Source organism: Microtus ochrogaster, chromosome 26 (assembly GCF_000317375.1).
Source record: "Microtus ochrogaster isolate Prairie Vole_2 chromosome 26, MicOch1.0, whole genome shotgun sequence".
Lineage (NCBI taxonomy): Eukaryota > Metazoa > Chordata > Mammalia > Rodentia > Cricetidae > Microtus > Microtus ochrogaster.
In genome coordinates, this window is record NC_022025.1 from 5,055,096 (window position 1) to 5,070,552 (window position 15,457).

Below are 15,457 nucleotides of genomic sequence, written 5' to 3' on the forward strand. Positions count from 1 at the left end.
GTGTGTGTGTGTGTGTGTGAGAGAGAGAGAGAGAGAGAGAGAGAGAGAGAGAGAGAGAGAGAGAGAGAATGTGTGTTATATCTTTGCCTGTGGTTTTTTTTTTGTTTTTGTTTGTTTTGTCTGAATGTAGATCAGAAGTCAGCACTGGAAGTCATCTAACTGTTCTCAGCATTTTTTTTTTTTTGAGACAGGGGCTCTCACAGAACCTGGAGCCAGCTATTTTGGCTAGACTAGCAGGCCCAGAATATCTGTCTCTGTCCCACCTCATCCCCCCAACACTGTGGTTAGACACCTATGGTGCCATGCCTCATTTTTATGTGAATACTGGGTCCTGATGCTTGTGTAGCAAGCACTTTGCCACTGGGTCATCTCCCTAGCTCGGGGTCTATTATTTGTTGGGTATCTGCACAGATATGAGTTTATCAAAATGAAAACAGGGTGAGTCTTTGCTCAGAGACTCTTCATTGCTGTGGTGGCATGTGAGTGCGTTTTCTCTTTTCTGTTTATTTTCAATGGGAACCCAGCCTCCAGATTTCCCATGGCTTTAGTTGTTCTTTAGGCTTTGTTATTTAGTGTTCAATCTTAGGAGGATGAACAGCCATGGAACTCTACCTCCTCCTTTCCTTCTTTTCAAAATCTTGGTCCAGAAGCAAAGCAATAAGCAGTCAGGTGTGATGTTGTATGTTAAGGTGACAAAAACCAGACCTTAAATAATCCTGTACCATCAGAGGAGAAATGCAGCAGAATTCAGGCTCTTTTTTTAATTTTTATTTTATTTTATTTTTTATTGAAAATTTCTACCTCCTCCCCTCCTCCCCTCCCCCTCCCTCTCCCTCTCCAGTCCAAGGAGCAGTTAGGGTTCCCTACCCTATGGGAAGTCCAAGGTCCTCCCCTCTCCCCCCAGGTTCAGGAAGGTGAGCATCCAAACAGACTAGACTCCCACAAAGCCCGTCCATGCAGTAGTGATCCAGGCTCTTTTGACATCCCTTTGTTAGAGACTAGAATGCATTGTTTTGGTGAAGGGCTGGAGAGGGAAAGGAAGGCTCAGGAAGCGATATGAGCCCATTGGTATCACAGTGGTTGAGTGAGGAAAAGAGGTCCTTACTTTCTAGGATGTCCCACCCTGCCAGACCCACGGCACCCACCACATCACTGAGAGTTATGGATGAGTGAGCTCAGGTAGTACTCTTCTGTAACCATGCTAGCTATGACATACGTGATGTTAATCACAGCAACATATCTGGAATTCTGTGGTTGTACAAAGCGGCTCCTGATGTCAAGATTTAAGGGCTTTTTATTTAGAAGGACAAAATAGGAGTAATGGCATATCAGTTTGGAACATTCTGGTTATTTTGGTAATGCCAACATAAACGTAGCTTTGTTGTACAGTTGCAGTCCAAGGCAGATGTCATTCTTTCTGCTCTCTTTCTAGAACAGACGCTTCATCAATGATGTGGTGAAGGTTTATTCTATCACAGCCACCAATGCAGTCGATGGGGTGGCCTCGTCCTGCCGGGCCTGTGCCCTGGGTTCTGAGCAGTCCGGCTCATCGTGTGTGCCCTGCCCCCCAGGCCACTACATCGAGAAGGAAACCAACCAGTGCAAGGAGTGCTCAGCTGACACCTACTTGTCCATCCATCAGGTCTATGGCCAGGAGGCTTGCATTCCCTGTGGGCCTGGCAGTAAAAGCACCCAGGTAAGTCTGCTTTGCAGTTATTCCCATAGCCATTCTTGGCAGAAAGCCTAAAGACTTTTTTTTGTTTTGTTTTGCTTTTGCCACTTTATCTTCTTTTTTTTTCTTTTTCCATTCAAAAATTTACACTTCCTCCCCTCCTCCCATTTCCCTCCAGCTCCCCCCTCCCCCTCCTCCCTTCCCCCTCCCTCCTTAAGAGAGGGCAGGGAACTCTGCCCTGTAGGAAGTACAAGGCCCTCCCCTCTACATCCAGGCGTAGGAAGCTGTGCATCCAAATAGGCTAGAGTCCCAAAAAGCCAGTACATGCAGTAGAAACAAGTTCCAGTGCCTTTATCATTGGCTTCTCAGTCAGCTCCCATTGTCAGCCACAAACAGAGAGTCTGGTTTAATCACATGCTCGTTCAGTCCTGGTCTGTAACATGAAGGGGGCAAGGCCTGCTTGTTGTTGTTGTTGGTTTTTTTTTTTTTTTTTTGGTCCTGCCTGGTACCCCCAGCTGTTTAGCCCCAAAGAAAATCACACATAGGTCTCCGTAAATTATAAACTGATTGGCCCATTAGCTCTAGCCTCTCATTGGCTAACTCTCACATCTTGATTAACCCATTTTTCTGATCTATGTTAGCCATGTGGCTCAGTACCTTTTTCAGTGGGGTAGATCACATCCTGCTGCTTCTGTGGTCTGGACAGAAGAGGGAGTGGGAGGAATCAACTTCTTCCTTCCCAGAATTCTCCTGTTCTCATTACATCATTTCTACTTCCTGTCTGGTTTTCCCGCCTATATTTTCTGCCTGGTGAATCAGCATTTATTTATAACATGATTGACAAAATACAAACAATTCTCCTGCACCACTGGTCCAGCTGGATTTGGTGAGCTCCCATTAGAAAAGGCACACACTGCCTCAGTGGGTGGACCAACCCCTCGTGGTCCTGACTTCCTTGCTCGGCTTCTCCCTCCTCCTTCTCTTCAACTGGACCTTGGGAGCTCAGTCCATTGCTCTTGCTGGTGGGAATGCTAACTTATGCAACCACTTTGGAAATCAGGGTGGCGGTTTCTCAGGAAATTGGGAATCAACCTACCTCAGGATCCAGCAATACTACTCTTGGGAATATATCCAAAAGATGCCCAATCATACTACAAAAGCATTTGTTCAACTATGTACATAGCAGCATTATTTGTAATAGCCACAACCTGGAAACAACCTAGATGCCCCTCAATGGAAGAATGCCAAAAGACTTTTGTACAAGGCTTTTTCTTTGGGCCACCATCAGCTCCCAAATCACAACACAGAGACTTATTATTGGATTTGAATGTTCAGCCTTAGCTTAGCTTTTATTTTATTCTGTTTCTCTTTATGTTTGCCTTGGGAACTTTTTACCTTTCATTCTCTCTGTATATCTTACGTTCCTGCTGTCCCCAATGGCTGGCTGTTGGCTATGTGTCTTCTGTCCCAGTCATGTCCCTCTTTCTTCTTCCCTTCTCTTTTTCTCCAGCCTAGATTTCTCCTCCTAATTACTCTGTCTGTCTGCCAGCCCTGCCCATCCTTTTTCTGCCTAGCTATTGGCCATTTGGCTTTTTATTAGTTCAATCAGGTGCTTTAGGCAGGTGAGGTAAAACAAATGCAACACATATTTACATAATTAAACACACATCTGTACATTGTTGAACAAGTCCAGCATAAACAAATGTAACACACCTTTTACAGTCAAAGTAATATTCTGCAGCACATCTTTGCCTAGTCAAAATAGTATTCCATAACAAACTTGCTGTGTGTGGTTCTCTGACGGTAAGGTGGGCAGTACGTGGGATTGACCTTGGAGAAGTGCTTTTAATTTTCTTTCCTATTTTCTCTTAAATTAGGCGAGCACTGAATATATGCTTGTTTTTCGTCTTTAAGGATCACTCCACTTGCTACAGTGATTGCTTTTTCTCCTATGAGAAGGAAAATCGGAGTTTGCACTATGACTTCCGCAACCTCAGCAGTGTGGGTTCACTAATGAATGGCCCCAGCTTTACCTCCAAGGGAACGAAGTACTTCCATTTCTTCAATATCAGTTTATGTGGGCATGAGGTGAGCTCAGGGTGTTCGGGTGGGACGGGTCTGTAGTCCAGTTTTAAGATACTGTTCTGAGTAAAGTGACCAATCAAATCTCCATGACCATCAACAACTAATGCCAGGTATAGAGATTTCTTTGAAGTCCAGTTATTTCCTATCATATTAACAGCCTTCTCTACTGGGGCAGTCTCATGTGGTTCTTTGAGACTGATCCGATTGGGGGAACTCCAAGCCTTATAGGTGTAACTTAAATACATTGAGTTCCTTTCTCTCCGCTCTTTCTGAAAGTGGGAAGGGGTAAAAGTGGTTAAGTGTGTTGTTCTCATTTTTTAAAAACATAGGTAGGGTATTATGTTTTTGAAAGCTTATTGTATTAGGATTCCCCAGAGATAGAGAAATAACACACACACACACACACACACACACACACACACACACACACACACACGGAGGGGGCTGTGCAGAATTGGTGCGTATCATAATGGGGGCTGAAAAGTCCTATGATAGGCCATCTGGAAATGAGACCCCTTGCTGGGATACTACCAGTATACTAGTAAGGCTAAAAGTCCAGGTCTAAAAGCTTCAGAATCAGAGACAGCTGAAAACTGAGAACTGTTGCTCTGAGTCCTGGGTCTCAAGGCCAGAGAAGCTGAAGTTCTGATGTCTGAGGCAGGAGGATGAGAGCGTAGCAGCTCGGGAAGAACGAATTCTTGCCTCGGCCTTTTTGTTCTATCTGGGTCCAGTCAGTTGGGTGACATCTGCTCACATTCAAGGCAGATCTTCCCCTCCCCCAGGCAACCAGTTCACAGACCAGTCTCTTAGGAAACATAACACTCCCCCAAATTTGTGTTTTGCTAATTCTCAGCATTTCTTATTCTGACTGTGTTGACATATAACATAAATTTGGGTTATGTTTTTAAAAAGGGGGAAAAACTACTAAGAGGATTTTTGTCCTAATTCCAAAGGAGATATACAGGGTCAAATGTTCACTGATAAAGTAGCCTCTCCTGATGAATATAGGATTTATTTGTTGGGATGGAAGAAGCAGAACTTTGTTACTGTTAAGGGGATTTATGTCAGCGTATATGCTGTATTTTCACTGCTATGCGAGACTGTAGTGTGGGGGAGGGAGAATGCACAGCACATATACCATTAACAAAGGCAAATATGGAATATGTAAAACAACATTTCTCTCATTTCTTTTTTATGTTGACTACTGTATATACAGTCATAATCATTATGAGATGCTGTTACAAACTTGTTCGAAATGAAATGAAAAAGATCTGGTTACCATAGAAGTCTTTAAGATATATATATATATAAAATGTGTGCTGACTAGCTTTTTGTCAGCTCTACAAAAGCTTGAGTCATTTGAGAACCGGGACTCTCAACTGAAAAAAATGCCTCATAAGATTGGTCTATTGGCAAGTCCATCAAGCATTTTCTCGACTAATGATTGGTTGAGGAGGGCTTAGCCCAGAGTGGATAGTGTTGCTTGTATAAGGAAACAGACTGCACAAACCATGGTGAGCAAACCAGTAAGCAGCTTTCTTCTATGGCCTCTGCTTAAGCTCCTGCTTCCTAGGTAACTGATCTACTTGAGTTCCTGCCCTGACTTCACTGGATGATGGACAGACAACAAGCTTTAAAATGAAATAAATTCCTCCCCAATTTGCTGTTGGGCATGGCGTTTTGCCACAGCAATAGGACCTTAAGACAATGCACTTGTCATGAGCCGACTTTATAGGTGGTAATTCAGCACTCAATGGGTTTATTGGGCACTCGTTCACTTAATAAAGGAATGAATGCTAAATATCTTTGTATGAAGCAGTGAATGAGATTGATTCCATTATCTGTTGTATTTCTCAATCCTATTTTTGTATTACTTCTTCTACCTTCTTAAAAACATCTTCTCTCATTCTCATTTTGTTTTCTTTTGAGTGAGCTTGCTATGTAGGCCAGGCTGGCCTAGAACTCACTATTATAGCCCAGGCTAGCCTCAAACTCATGAGAATGAGTCAGACCCAGCTTTGTTGTTCTTATTCTCCCTTGTTTCCTTTTAGGCTCTGCCATTTCCTCCCTTTTTCCTGAGTACTTTCTCTCAGCTATTTTCTACTATTTTCTAGGTTACAACAATTTAGTAAAAATGTATTTTTCCTGTTTGATGATGAGAAAGAAAGCCTGTGGAGAGAGAAAATTTATATGCTAGAATGTTGGAGGGAGGCCACTTCTTGGTTCCCAGCTGCTTAGTCCCAAAATAATCACACAGAAACCATATTATTTAAATTACTGCTTGACCCATTAGCTCTAGCTTCTTATTGGTAACTCTTACATCTTAATTTAACCCATTTCTATTAATCTGTGTATCATCATAGGGTTGTGGCCTACAGCAAAGTTTCAATATGTCTGGTCTGTCTCCAGTGCAGCTCCATGGCTTCTCACTGTCTTTGTCTCCTTTCTCCCAGCATTTAGTTTAGTTCACCACACCTAGTGCTGGTCCCCTATAGCTCTGCTATAGGCCCAAAGCAGTTCCTTAATTTATCAATGGTAATCAGCATACAGAAGGAAATCCCATATCACCTCCTCTTTTTTGTTTAAATAAAAAGGAAGGTTTTAACTTTAACGTAGTAAAATTACATATAACAAAACAGGTATCAAGCAAGAATTATAGTTATAACATTTATATTTATTTTCTCTCTTATAACTAAGGAAAACTATATTATTACTCTCTAGTCTTTAATTTCATCAAAGACTCCAGACGGATATAATATTACCTAAGTAAACAGGAAGTGCATTGTAAGCAACTTCCAAAACTCTAGAATTGACAGAGACATCTTGCTGCCTGAACAGTCACCGAAAATTCTTTTGTACCATTGGGGTATCCATCTTCAGCCTACAGGCTCATAGTATTCAGCAGACTGTTTCATGAGGCAGGAAATTTTAGAGACAGTTCTGCCTATATTGGCAGTTTGTCAGTCACTTTTTTCTGTGTCCTGCAGAATGTCTTGTAGATTCTTTTATGAAGCAGAAAGCCCAAAGGATCGTTTCATCTTTAGGCAAGTTCAGCAGTCATTTTTCTGTGGGTCCTGCATGTCCAGTTCATTAAGCAGTCCAGGCAAGAACAGTTTTTGATTAAAAAGTTAACTTCTCATAGTCTCTCAAATTATTGTGTAAACAAATACATCACTGTGTCCAAGAGTAGGTTATTAAAACACCTACAGTGACCAAGAGCATTCAGATGCTCTGGGATGCTGTAGCAGTGTGGCTTTTAGGCCTTTTCCAACCACACTTCACCACTCATGAAGGAGCATCCAAATCTTCATCAGCAGTTTGCTGCATCCCTGGAATGCCTTGCTGAGCTATGAAGTAAACATTTCATAGATGATATTTATTTCCTGGAGTCATGCAGCTTTCATCCAAACAAATGAGGCTTGTAGTAGGAGGACCAGTAGGTCTGGAACAACCTCATCAGCTCCCACCCTCAACTGAACACTGAGAGCACCTTGAGACTGATGCCTGGGTACCACCCAGAGCAAGTAAATGAGGATCGCTATGCTGAGGAGAAAGCAACTCCTCTGGGGAGATTCACAGGCTAACTGAGGTTCAGGTACAAACCTTCCCCTTGTGGCTTTGCTTTCCTAGGGGAGAAAGATGGCTCTCTGTACCAACAACATCTCAGACTTTACCGTGAAGGAAGTGGTGATGGGGTCAGATGACTACACTAATTTGCTTGGGGCATTTGTATGCCAGTCCACTATCATTCCTTCCGAGAGCAAGGGCTTCCGGGCAGCCCTCTCGTCCCAGTCTATTATTCTGGCAGACACGTTTTTAGGTAAGTTTCCTTTGGCTAGTACAAGCACGCATATTATTATTTATGGTAATAACAACTTTTCATCATGTTGGTGTTTACCACACAAGATTAAAGCCTGCACAACAAAACTGTCATCTTGTAAAATGGTTAAAAAAAAATCCCATGAGAGTGAGGTCTGTTGGTCAATCTCAGAGTATAAGAAGATTCTGTATTTCTCAATGGAATGTTGTGTGTTATGTTTTATGAGATTATTTAGTTTATTTGCATTCTTTAGTTTATTCAGATTTTTTTTTAGTTTAAGATGGAAATAATTTTAAAGATAAAATAGGACTAAAGATGACTCACTTGTTTGCTGCACAAGGGTGAACACCTTAGTTTGGATCTCTAATGGATGTGTAAAATCTGGCTGCGTAGTTCATGCCTGAAACCCTAGTGCTGCTAGACAGAGGTAAGTTCCCTAGGACTTGGTGGTCAGCTAGTTTAGTGGAAATGGTTGCTACTGAGATGCAATGAAAGACTATAGCAAATACTAGCTAGAGAGTGGTAGAAGATGCCTCAAATCAACTTTGGCCTTATTATACATGGATGTGTGTATCCACACAAATGCATAACTCTTCCCACATATAATAAAAATTAAAATTCTTTATAAATATAAAAATAATATAAAAATTATATTATATATAATATATATATATTATATATAATATATAAAAGAATAGAAGACGCATATCTAAATCTAAGTCATAATACAGTATGCTTCATTGCCTCGTCTCATACCAGAAGGATTTCAGTACCGAGGGTGAAAACCTTGAGTTTTATTCCTGCTGTCTGAGGTCCTATAATAGGGGAAAGTTTTACGAGGAGTCCAGCTCCCTAGTGATTATTAGGAATCAAATTCACTTATAACTGCTGGCAGGGGGCTGGAATTTGGGGTGTGACGTCTGATCTGAGAACATTGCTGTAGACTCCAAGTGTACTGAACTTCAAGCCTTAGCACCAAGGTCAGCTACCAGGCTCCAGCCCATTCCCAGAGTTTAATTCTACCAAGGTTTTACCTATGTGAGGGTGAAAACCTGGCTTTCTGATTGAACAAGTTTGGTATTTGTTTCTGGAAAGTATTAGGGCAAAGTCCTCTTCATTATTTTCCTTTTTTTGGTGGGTGGATGGAGTTTATGATTTCACTGTACTGCCCAGCCTGTAAAGTTGCCTGACTACAGGCAGGAAAGCACCAGGCTTTGTGAAATCCACATGTCTGTGTTGAAGGTGAGCAAAATTATATTAGTAGACTAGCATGTCTTGACTGAGAAAACCCAGTGGAAGTTTGTGATGTTGGAATAGATTTTGAAACATTAGAGCTAGAAGGGGCCTTAGACATCGTCTAAATCTTTGTGTGCATCCTACAGGTTCTAGAAAACCAACAACAAAACACCCAGGGTGGTGAAAAGCGGTAGATCACATGGCTGAGGATTAGAATCTTTTTCCTCTGGAGATGTTGGAAAGTTCCTTTTGCTTACCAGGAATGCTTTAATTTAATATTTCTGGGATGTTGTCAAAGTCAGGCTATTTTATGCTCAGACGCACAGACCTAAGTAAACCTAGATCCTCCGGTTGCTTCACTGTTTGTCAATGTTGTCTAGGAGTCACGGTTGAAGCTGCCTTGCAAAACGTTAATATCAAGGAAGACATGTTCCCAGTGCCACCGAGTCACATTCCAGATGTGCATTTCTTTTATAAGTAAGTGGAGATATTTTTTCATGTGACTAATTTTTTAATAACGATCTCATACAAGTGAACCTATAGACTTTAGTTGTTATTCCAGGTTATAATTTCCTAATGACAAGAAAGAAGTATAATGTTGCTTCAGAGTGTCTAGTATAGGAGGTTGTGTTTAAAATGTGGATGTTAAATGGTTTGGTAAGAGTTAGAAACATGGACTATTTTGAGAGTCTCACACACACACATATACACACACATGCATACACACACACAGACTCACACACACACACATACACACACAGACTCACACACACATACACACACATACATACACACACATACACACACAGACTCACACACACACACATACATACACACACACATACACACACACAGACTCTCTCTCTCTCTCTCACACACACACACACACACACATGCATGCACACTTTGAAGTTTAGCTATCAGGAGATTTTGGCTCATAGCCTAGGCAGCAATTATTTCTTACCCACACATCTAAGCACTAGCCTGATGTTTTGATATGACTGAGCCCTGTTTTCCTCAAATCTTTTTTTTAAAATTGTGATTAGAATTATAGGAATCGTACCAAATTCTTTGATGATAGGTCATCATTTTACCTGGGAAAATTGTCAGCTTCATGAAGTCAGTGAAAACCAACACACCGAGTTTGTATTAAGTTACAAATTAGTAACTGTTAATACATTTTTCCCTTTTTGTTTGTTCATGGAGCATGAGAGCCATTTTGTACATGATGATTTTGTCCTGGTAGTCTGTATTATATTTGATCTTTAATCAGTGCCTGCTTTATGATAGGTCTTCCACAGGTACCACCTCTTGTATTAATGGCCGATCGACCGCTGTGAAAATGAGGTGTAATCCCATGAGACCTGGCGCAGGTGTGATTTCGGTCCCCAGGTATTCACTTTTCCTATGTGCTTATTCAGTGTGGAGTTTCTTTTTAGAAGCAAAGCTGTCTGGGATGGAAATAAAGCAGAAAGGGATCAAAAGAGCCAGTACATTAGTTGTAGGGATATGTCAGGACATGATTTAAATGAATAGGTTCTTGTCAGTATCTTTGCCTTCAGTCCTCTTTAGTGACATCCCCTTGTCCCTTTTACCTTCAAAACGATGTAGGCAATAAACAGCTGCTTATATTGTTTGCATTCTTGGGCTGATTCTCACTGTTCATCGGTTTTCTTTAATTGGTGAGGACGGGCCCTGGTTCCTAGAACTAGATCAACATTTAACTACCTGGGCTCAGTAATCTAATCTCTCTCTGGGTCCTGATTCTCTGTGAGGGAATGGGGTCTTGAAGATGATATTTAGATCCATTTTCAATCTCAGGTTTCTGAGTAATTGTAGCAGAATCATCAAGGTAAATCTAACCTGTAGAACATAATGCAGAATTTTCAACTGATTGCCATTGTGGTACCGGCTTTCTGTGGTCTGTATTTGATACATCCTGTCCGTGTGTGTGTGTGTGTGTGTGTGTGTGTGTGTGTGTGTGTGTGTGTGTGTGTAATACTAGAACATACTAGAACACAACTTCTAGGTTCCAAAAATGATTAATTTGAATATAGCCTGCTTTCCCCACAAGGACCACTTAAGTGTCTCAGTATTTTCAATATATTGTTCAGCATGTTCAATATTGTTAGAGTTAAAGAACTTTCGATAGGAGCTTGCTTGGTGTCTCTCTATTCAACTCAAATCCATATGCTTTAAAAAGAAAGTGAGTTAATCTTTTGTAACTTTACTTGAGAGATTTTTAAAGCCCTCCTGTTTCTCTCACACACAGATCAGAGAACATTGTTCTATACCTTAAACTACTGTGTGTTCTAGCAAGAGAAACATCAGTAAGCCAGCGATTCTGGCTTATTTTGGGAAATCCAGGCACACTGCAGCTTCTCGCCAGCTGCAGCGCTTGTTTGCATAGCTCTACCAACAAGTTATTGTTTTCACCTGTTTAAGGTGAGAGACGAATGTGACGAGAAAACAGGGATAGACAGTGGATACAGGAATGGGAAGAGATGGATGCTCTTGGACTTCAGGGCCTCCCACTGCCACCTCTCAGCTAGAGACTTTGTGGAAAGATTCCAGAAAGAGAAGCACGTTTCTTCGCTCTGGTGTTCTGCTGGGCAGTTTTGAGTTCTGGTGCTCGGTATATGGACTATATAGCCCTCCTCGGGTCCCTTCCCAGATTTTGTGACTAAGCTATCTGGGTTTGGTCTGCAGAGTCTATCTGGGTGGCTTCAAAGTTTTCTCTAGGTTTGACTCAAGCAGATGGTATCCTAAAGGCCAGGCATGGCTGGCAGATAATAAATCATCCTCTGACTCTGCGGGGATACATTTCTATGCCTTACCATAAATAAAACATAGCCTCACGGGGTTAAAGGATGGCACCTCAGGAGGATGTGAAGCTTCTCTTTACCTCCGGCAAGCTTTTCCTCTCAGGGAATTTGACTGTGTTCACCGTGGTTTCCCAGAATCGCCTGCAGCAGAAATCTTAGAATATCTATTGTTAAAATTGATTTCAGAATCTCTGGTGTTGAGCACTGGCGTAGTTCTGAAAATAGAAGCCAACTGCAAAGCCTATTAAATTTGGAGGACTATTTCCTTTGCTGTCTGCAGTGTAGGTTTTCCTTTCTCTGTTTTCCAGAGATAGCTTCTCTATTTCTATTGTTTGCATCTCGGCCTTCTGAAAAGCTGATTTAAAATGTAGTGTTTATGGCTGAGTCCTTCGCACAGATGATCTTGATAAAAATTCATTTGTGCTTTGCGATGTACACCAAGGCGGGCAGGCAGAGGCTCTAGGGAGCTAGAAGTCCCAAATAAATGTGCTGACCTTCAGTTTCCTCTTGAATGAATTTCCCATCAGGGCACAAGGGGGCGCCCAAGGACCAGAACAGGCAAAAGAGCAGCTTGGCCACAATTTATTTTATTTTATTTGGGTACAGGGCTGAATAAAGGTTTTCGACTAACAGGAAAATAATAGTTTCTCAGACTACTTTTGAAGAAGACTTACTTTGCATCTTTTTGGAAGCTTTAAAATCCGCAAGGAAAAGAAGCTAACCAGACACCTAGTCTTGAAATGCCTCTTGCTGATCAGGAGATCTCATAGTGAGACCTTGACAGTAGTGTGACGTCAGGAATTACTCTTTTCCAGCCAGGCAAAAGCGACTTCAGCATTAGTAATGTCAGCCGGCTCCTTGAGTCTTGGTGGTCAGGAATACTTCCTAAAGACCCTCAACTCCAGTGAGGTGAACTGCCTGCACAGGGAGAATCAGGGAGTGTTCTGCTGAGTGTGGACTTCAGAGGGAGCATGTCACCTGGACTCCATCTGCGGTCAGAAATTTCAGCCTGTCCGCTTGATCTGGTAAATGTATGTATGTGGCCCCCAGTGGTAGACGGTGTAGTGCCTGTGGCAGATAAAATATGACAGCCTCAGGTGACTTCTGAGAGGCTTTTTTTTTCCTAATAAAGTTTACTGCTTGGACACAGACTAAAATACTCATACAAAGGACTGCTAATAGCTCAAATAATTCTATATAGATGAGGCCACTCCCTGGCTTCTTAGACCTGACGTCAAGCCCCCCTTTATTTTTTTTTTTTGGTTAGGGATAATGCATACCTAAGCAGTGCACCCGAGAACTGCCCTTTTGACATAGTAAAGAGATTACACGTGTGCCTTCTTAGAAAGCAGGCTCGGAGAACGGTCTGTTGTGTGTAACTGGGACAGCCCTTGAGTTAACACATTCACTCCACCAGGTAGGAAACAGTGAGCCGGAGGCTGTGGAACTGCTGTGCACAACAGTGAGATGGAGAAACCTCCTAAGGACTCTTGTTCTCTCATAACAAAACACCTCTTCAAAATGCCACCCTCCTCCAATCTCTCGTGATGTTTGTCAAGAAGCACAGTAAACAAAGAGGCAAATGGCAGATTTGTCCCTGGGCAGAGCTCAGCAGATCGACAGGTTACTGGTATACTCTTTTGGCTGAACTGCCTTCTCTTATCATCAATACTCGTCTGGAAAGCATTGCCATCCCCTCTTCCTTTCCTACAGTTTAGGAACACACTCAACTGCTTGAGCTGTTTATCAGTCGGTCTAAAATCGTTTTGTGAAATCCTCTTGCGGAATCCAAATTCATTTCATTATCAGCACGGCCTCCGAAGATATTGCATCTCACCAAAGGAATGCGCCCAGTTCTGTCCCGATAGTGATCGAGAGTTGCAGGCTCCGCGGATTTATTTAGTCTTTGTATCAAAGTCATCAGGTTTATTGGACTCTAATGCAGCATTTGGTTGAGACATCAAGGAAGGCCTATTAATGTCAAAAAATCTATCCATGTGAAATTAAGAGCAGAGCTAGAGTAAATGAGTTCCTTATCTTTTCCCTCGGAATCTTTACAAGATAATAGATACTAAATTTGAAAAGTAAGATAATGTAGAAGATGAAGGTCAAATGTGTTCTAAGAATAGAAATGTACTGATGCACATAAAAGCTTTATGAACATTTGAAAATACTCAAAAAAAAAAAAACCCTGTGATCAGAAAATGGAAAACCTTTAGTGCAGACTTGCCAGAATTGGGCAATTCGAGCACAAATAAGCCATCTTTAGGAGACAGATATAATCATGTCACAAAACATTCATGCATTTTTAACGGTTTTGGAACAGGGATGATAAAACTAAATATTTTTCCCACTAAGTAAAGCAATCTACAGAGAAAAGAAAGTAGGGAGGGAGTTAATTATTGAGTCCCTGATCTTGAGCAGATACTAACTTACAGTAATTAATCTAAGTCGAATTCCTCAGAAAGGGGGTACTTAAAGGTGGGCCTTTGTATCCCTGAATCTAAGAGTCCCAGGTGAAAAATACTTTGCTCAAATTCAGTTGGCTCGGTCTAAGAGTTTGAGTTCCCCAAACTCTTAAACTCTCAAGTACTCTCAGTAGCTTTGAGAGGTGGTTAGGTTGCCGTGTTCCCAAAGCATGAATGAAATCGGTGTTCTTGTATATGTACCCCAAAGATCTAGCTCACTCCTTATGCTCTGTGAGGACACACTGTAAGATAGCACCATCTGTGGAACAGAGGGTAAGCCCACACTCGGATGTACTGTATGCTTAGCCTCCCCAGCCTATACAAATATAAAACATATTTATTGCTTTCAAGTTAGTGCATTTTGCTATCACAGACCAAATAGTGTAAGACATAGTCATACACAATCACACTTATCCAGAAAAAAAAGGCAAGACACCATATTTTATGGATCCAATGCAAGAGGGTTTCTCCAAATGCCCAAGCCCTACAACAGAGAAAGGCTATTTCAGGAGATGCCAAGGCTGTCATTGCACCCTGGCAGGCTTCATAGAGAAGGCTCGATTCAAACTGCGATACTCGGTTTATGATGAAGAATCAAAACTGGGCACCACACAGAGTAAAGAGTTAAAAGACTTAGGGACTTGGTTCTAAACTGCACTTGACCTAAGTGTATCCTTAAAAAAGTTAAGTCTACCAAAGAGAGGTTCTGAATCACTGTAGTTTTGGACACAGTGACAGCCTTATTAATGACATGCATGTCCAGATTTTTTTCCTGCAGTTTCTGTAGTTCAGTCAATTCTCTAGAAATTGACTCACATCGTTAACAGTCTTAAAGTGTTGTGGTTAAGCTTCCCAAGTTTGCTGTCTCTTTTTATGCATTATAACCGTCCAGTGAAGACTGGGTGATACAGCTTCATCTTTGACAAACTATAAAAAATGAGGCAGGCAAAAGAGGAAATTGGCATTGTTCAGTTTGGATTATAACTCGCGTTATTGTGGGAAATTTCTCAAGTTTAATTTTCTCCATTGTTTGTTTACATTTCCTTACAAGGTTTAGCAGGCTCACTCTCCTCTCCCTGCCCTCTTCCCTGCCCCAGGGTAAACAGTTTGCTGTCCCCTCTCTCATCCTTCTTAGGAAGAGAAATCAGAAGATAACTTGAGGAGGAGAGATTTGAGCTGGACAATTTTTGCTAAATGATCAGAAAAATGCCCACGTGTTGTAGAGTACTTCCCACTTTCTCTTCTATCAGGTTCAGTGTGTTCAGCCTGATATTGAGGTCTTTAATCCTCATTGAATAAATGGGACCTCCTGAGACTGAGAAGCTTCTGTAAAGCAAAGGACACTGTCACT

At 41.6% G+C, this 15,457-nt stretch overlaps 1 protein-coding gene across 3 annotated transcripts in view; it reads left to right on the forward strand.

Moving 5' to 3' along the window:
- Kiaa1324l (KIAA1324 like) overlaps nt 1-15,457 on the forward strand; it is a 164,979-nt gene that overhangs the window by 129,014 nt on the left and 20,508 nt on the right. For 2 of the 3 annotated variants that reach the window (XM_005358323.3, XM_026784690.1), the window contains 5 exons: nt 1,433-1,696; nt 3,587-3,760; nt 7,388-7,577; nt 9,194-9,290; nt 10,104-10,205. In XM_005358323.3, the coding sequence (XP_005358380.1) occupies nt 1,433-1,696; nt 3,587-3,760; nt 7,388-7,577; nt 9,194-9,290; nt 10,104-10,205 (827 nt within the window). Of the gene's footprint in view, nt 1-1,432; nt 1,697-3,586; nt 3,761-7,387; nt 7,578-9,193; nt 9,291-10,103; nt 10,206-12,244; nt 15,331-15,457 lie in introns of those variants that run through there. The other variant, XM_026784691.1, reaches the window with a different exon arrangement.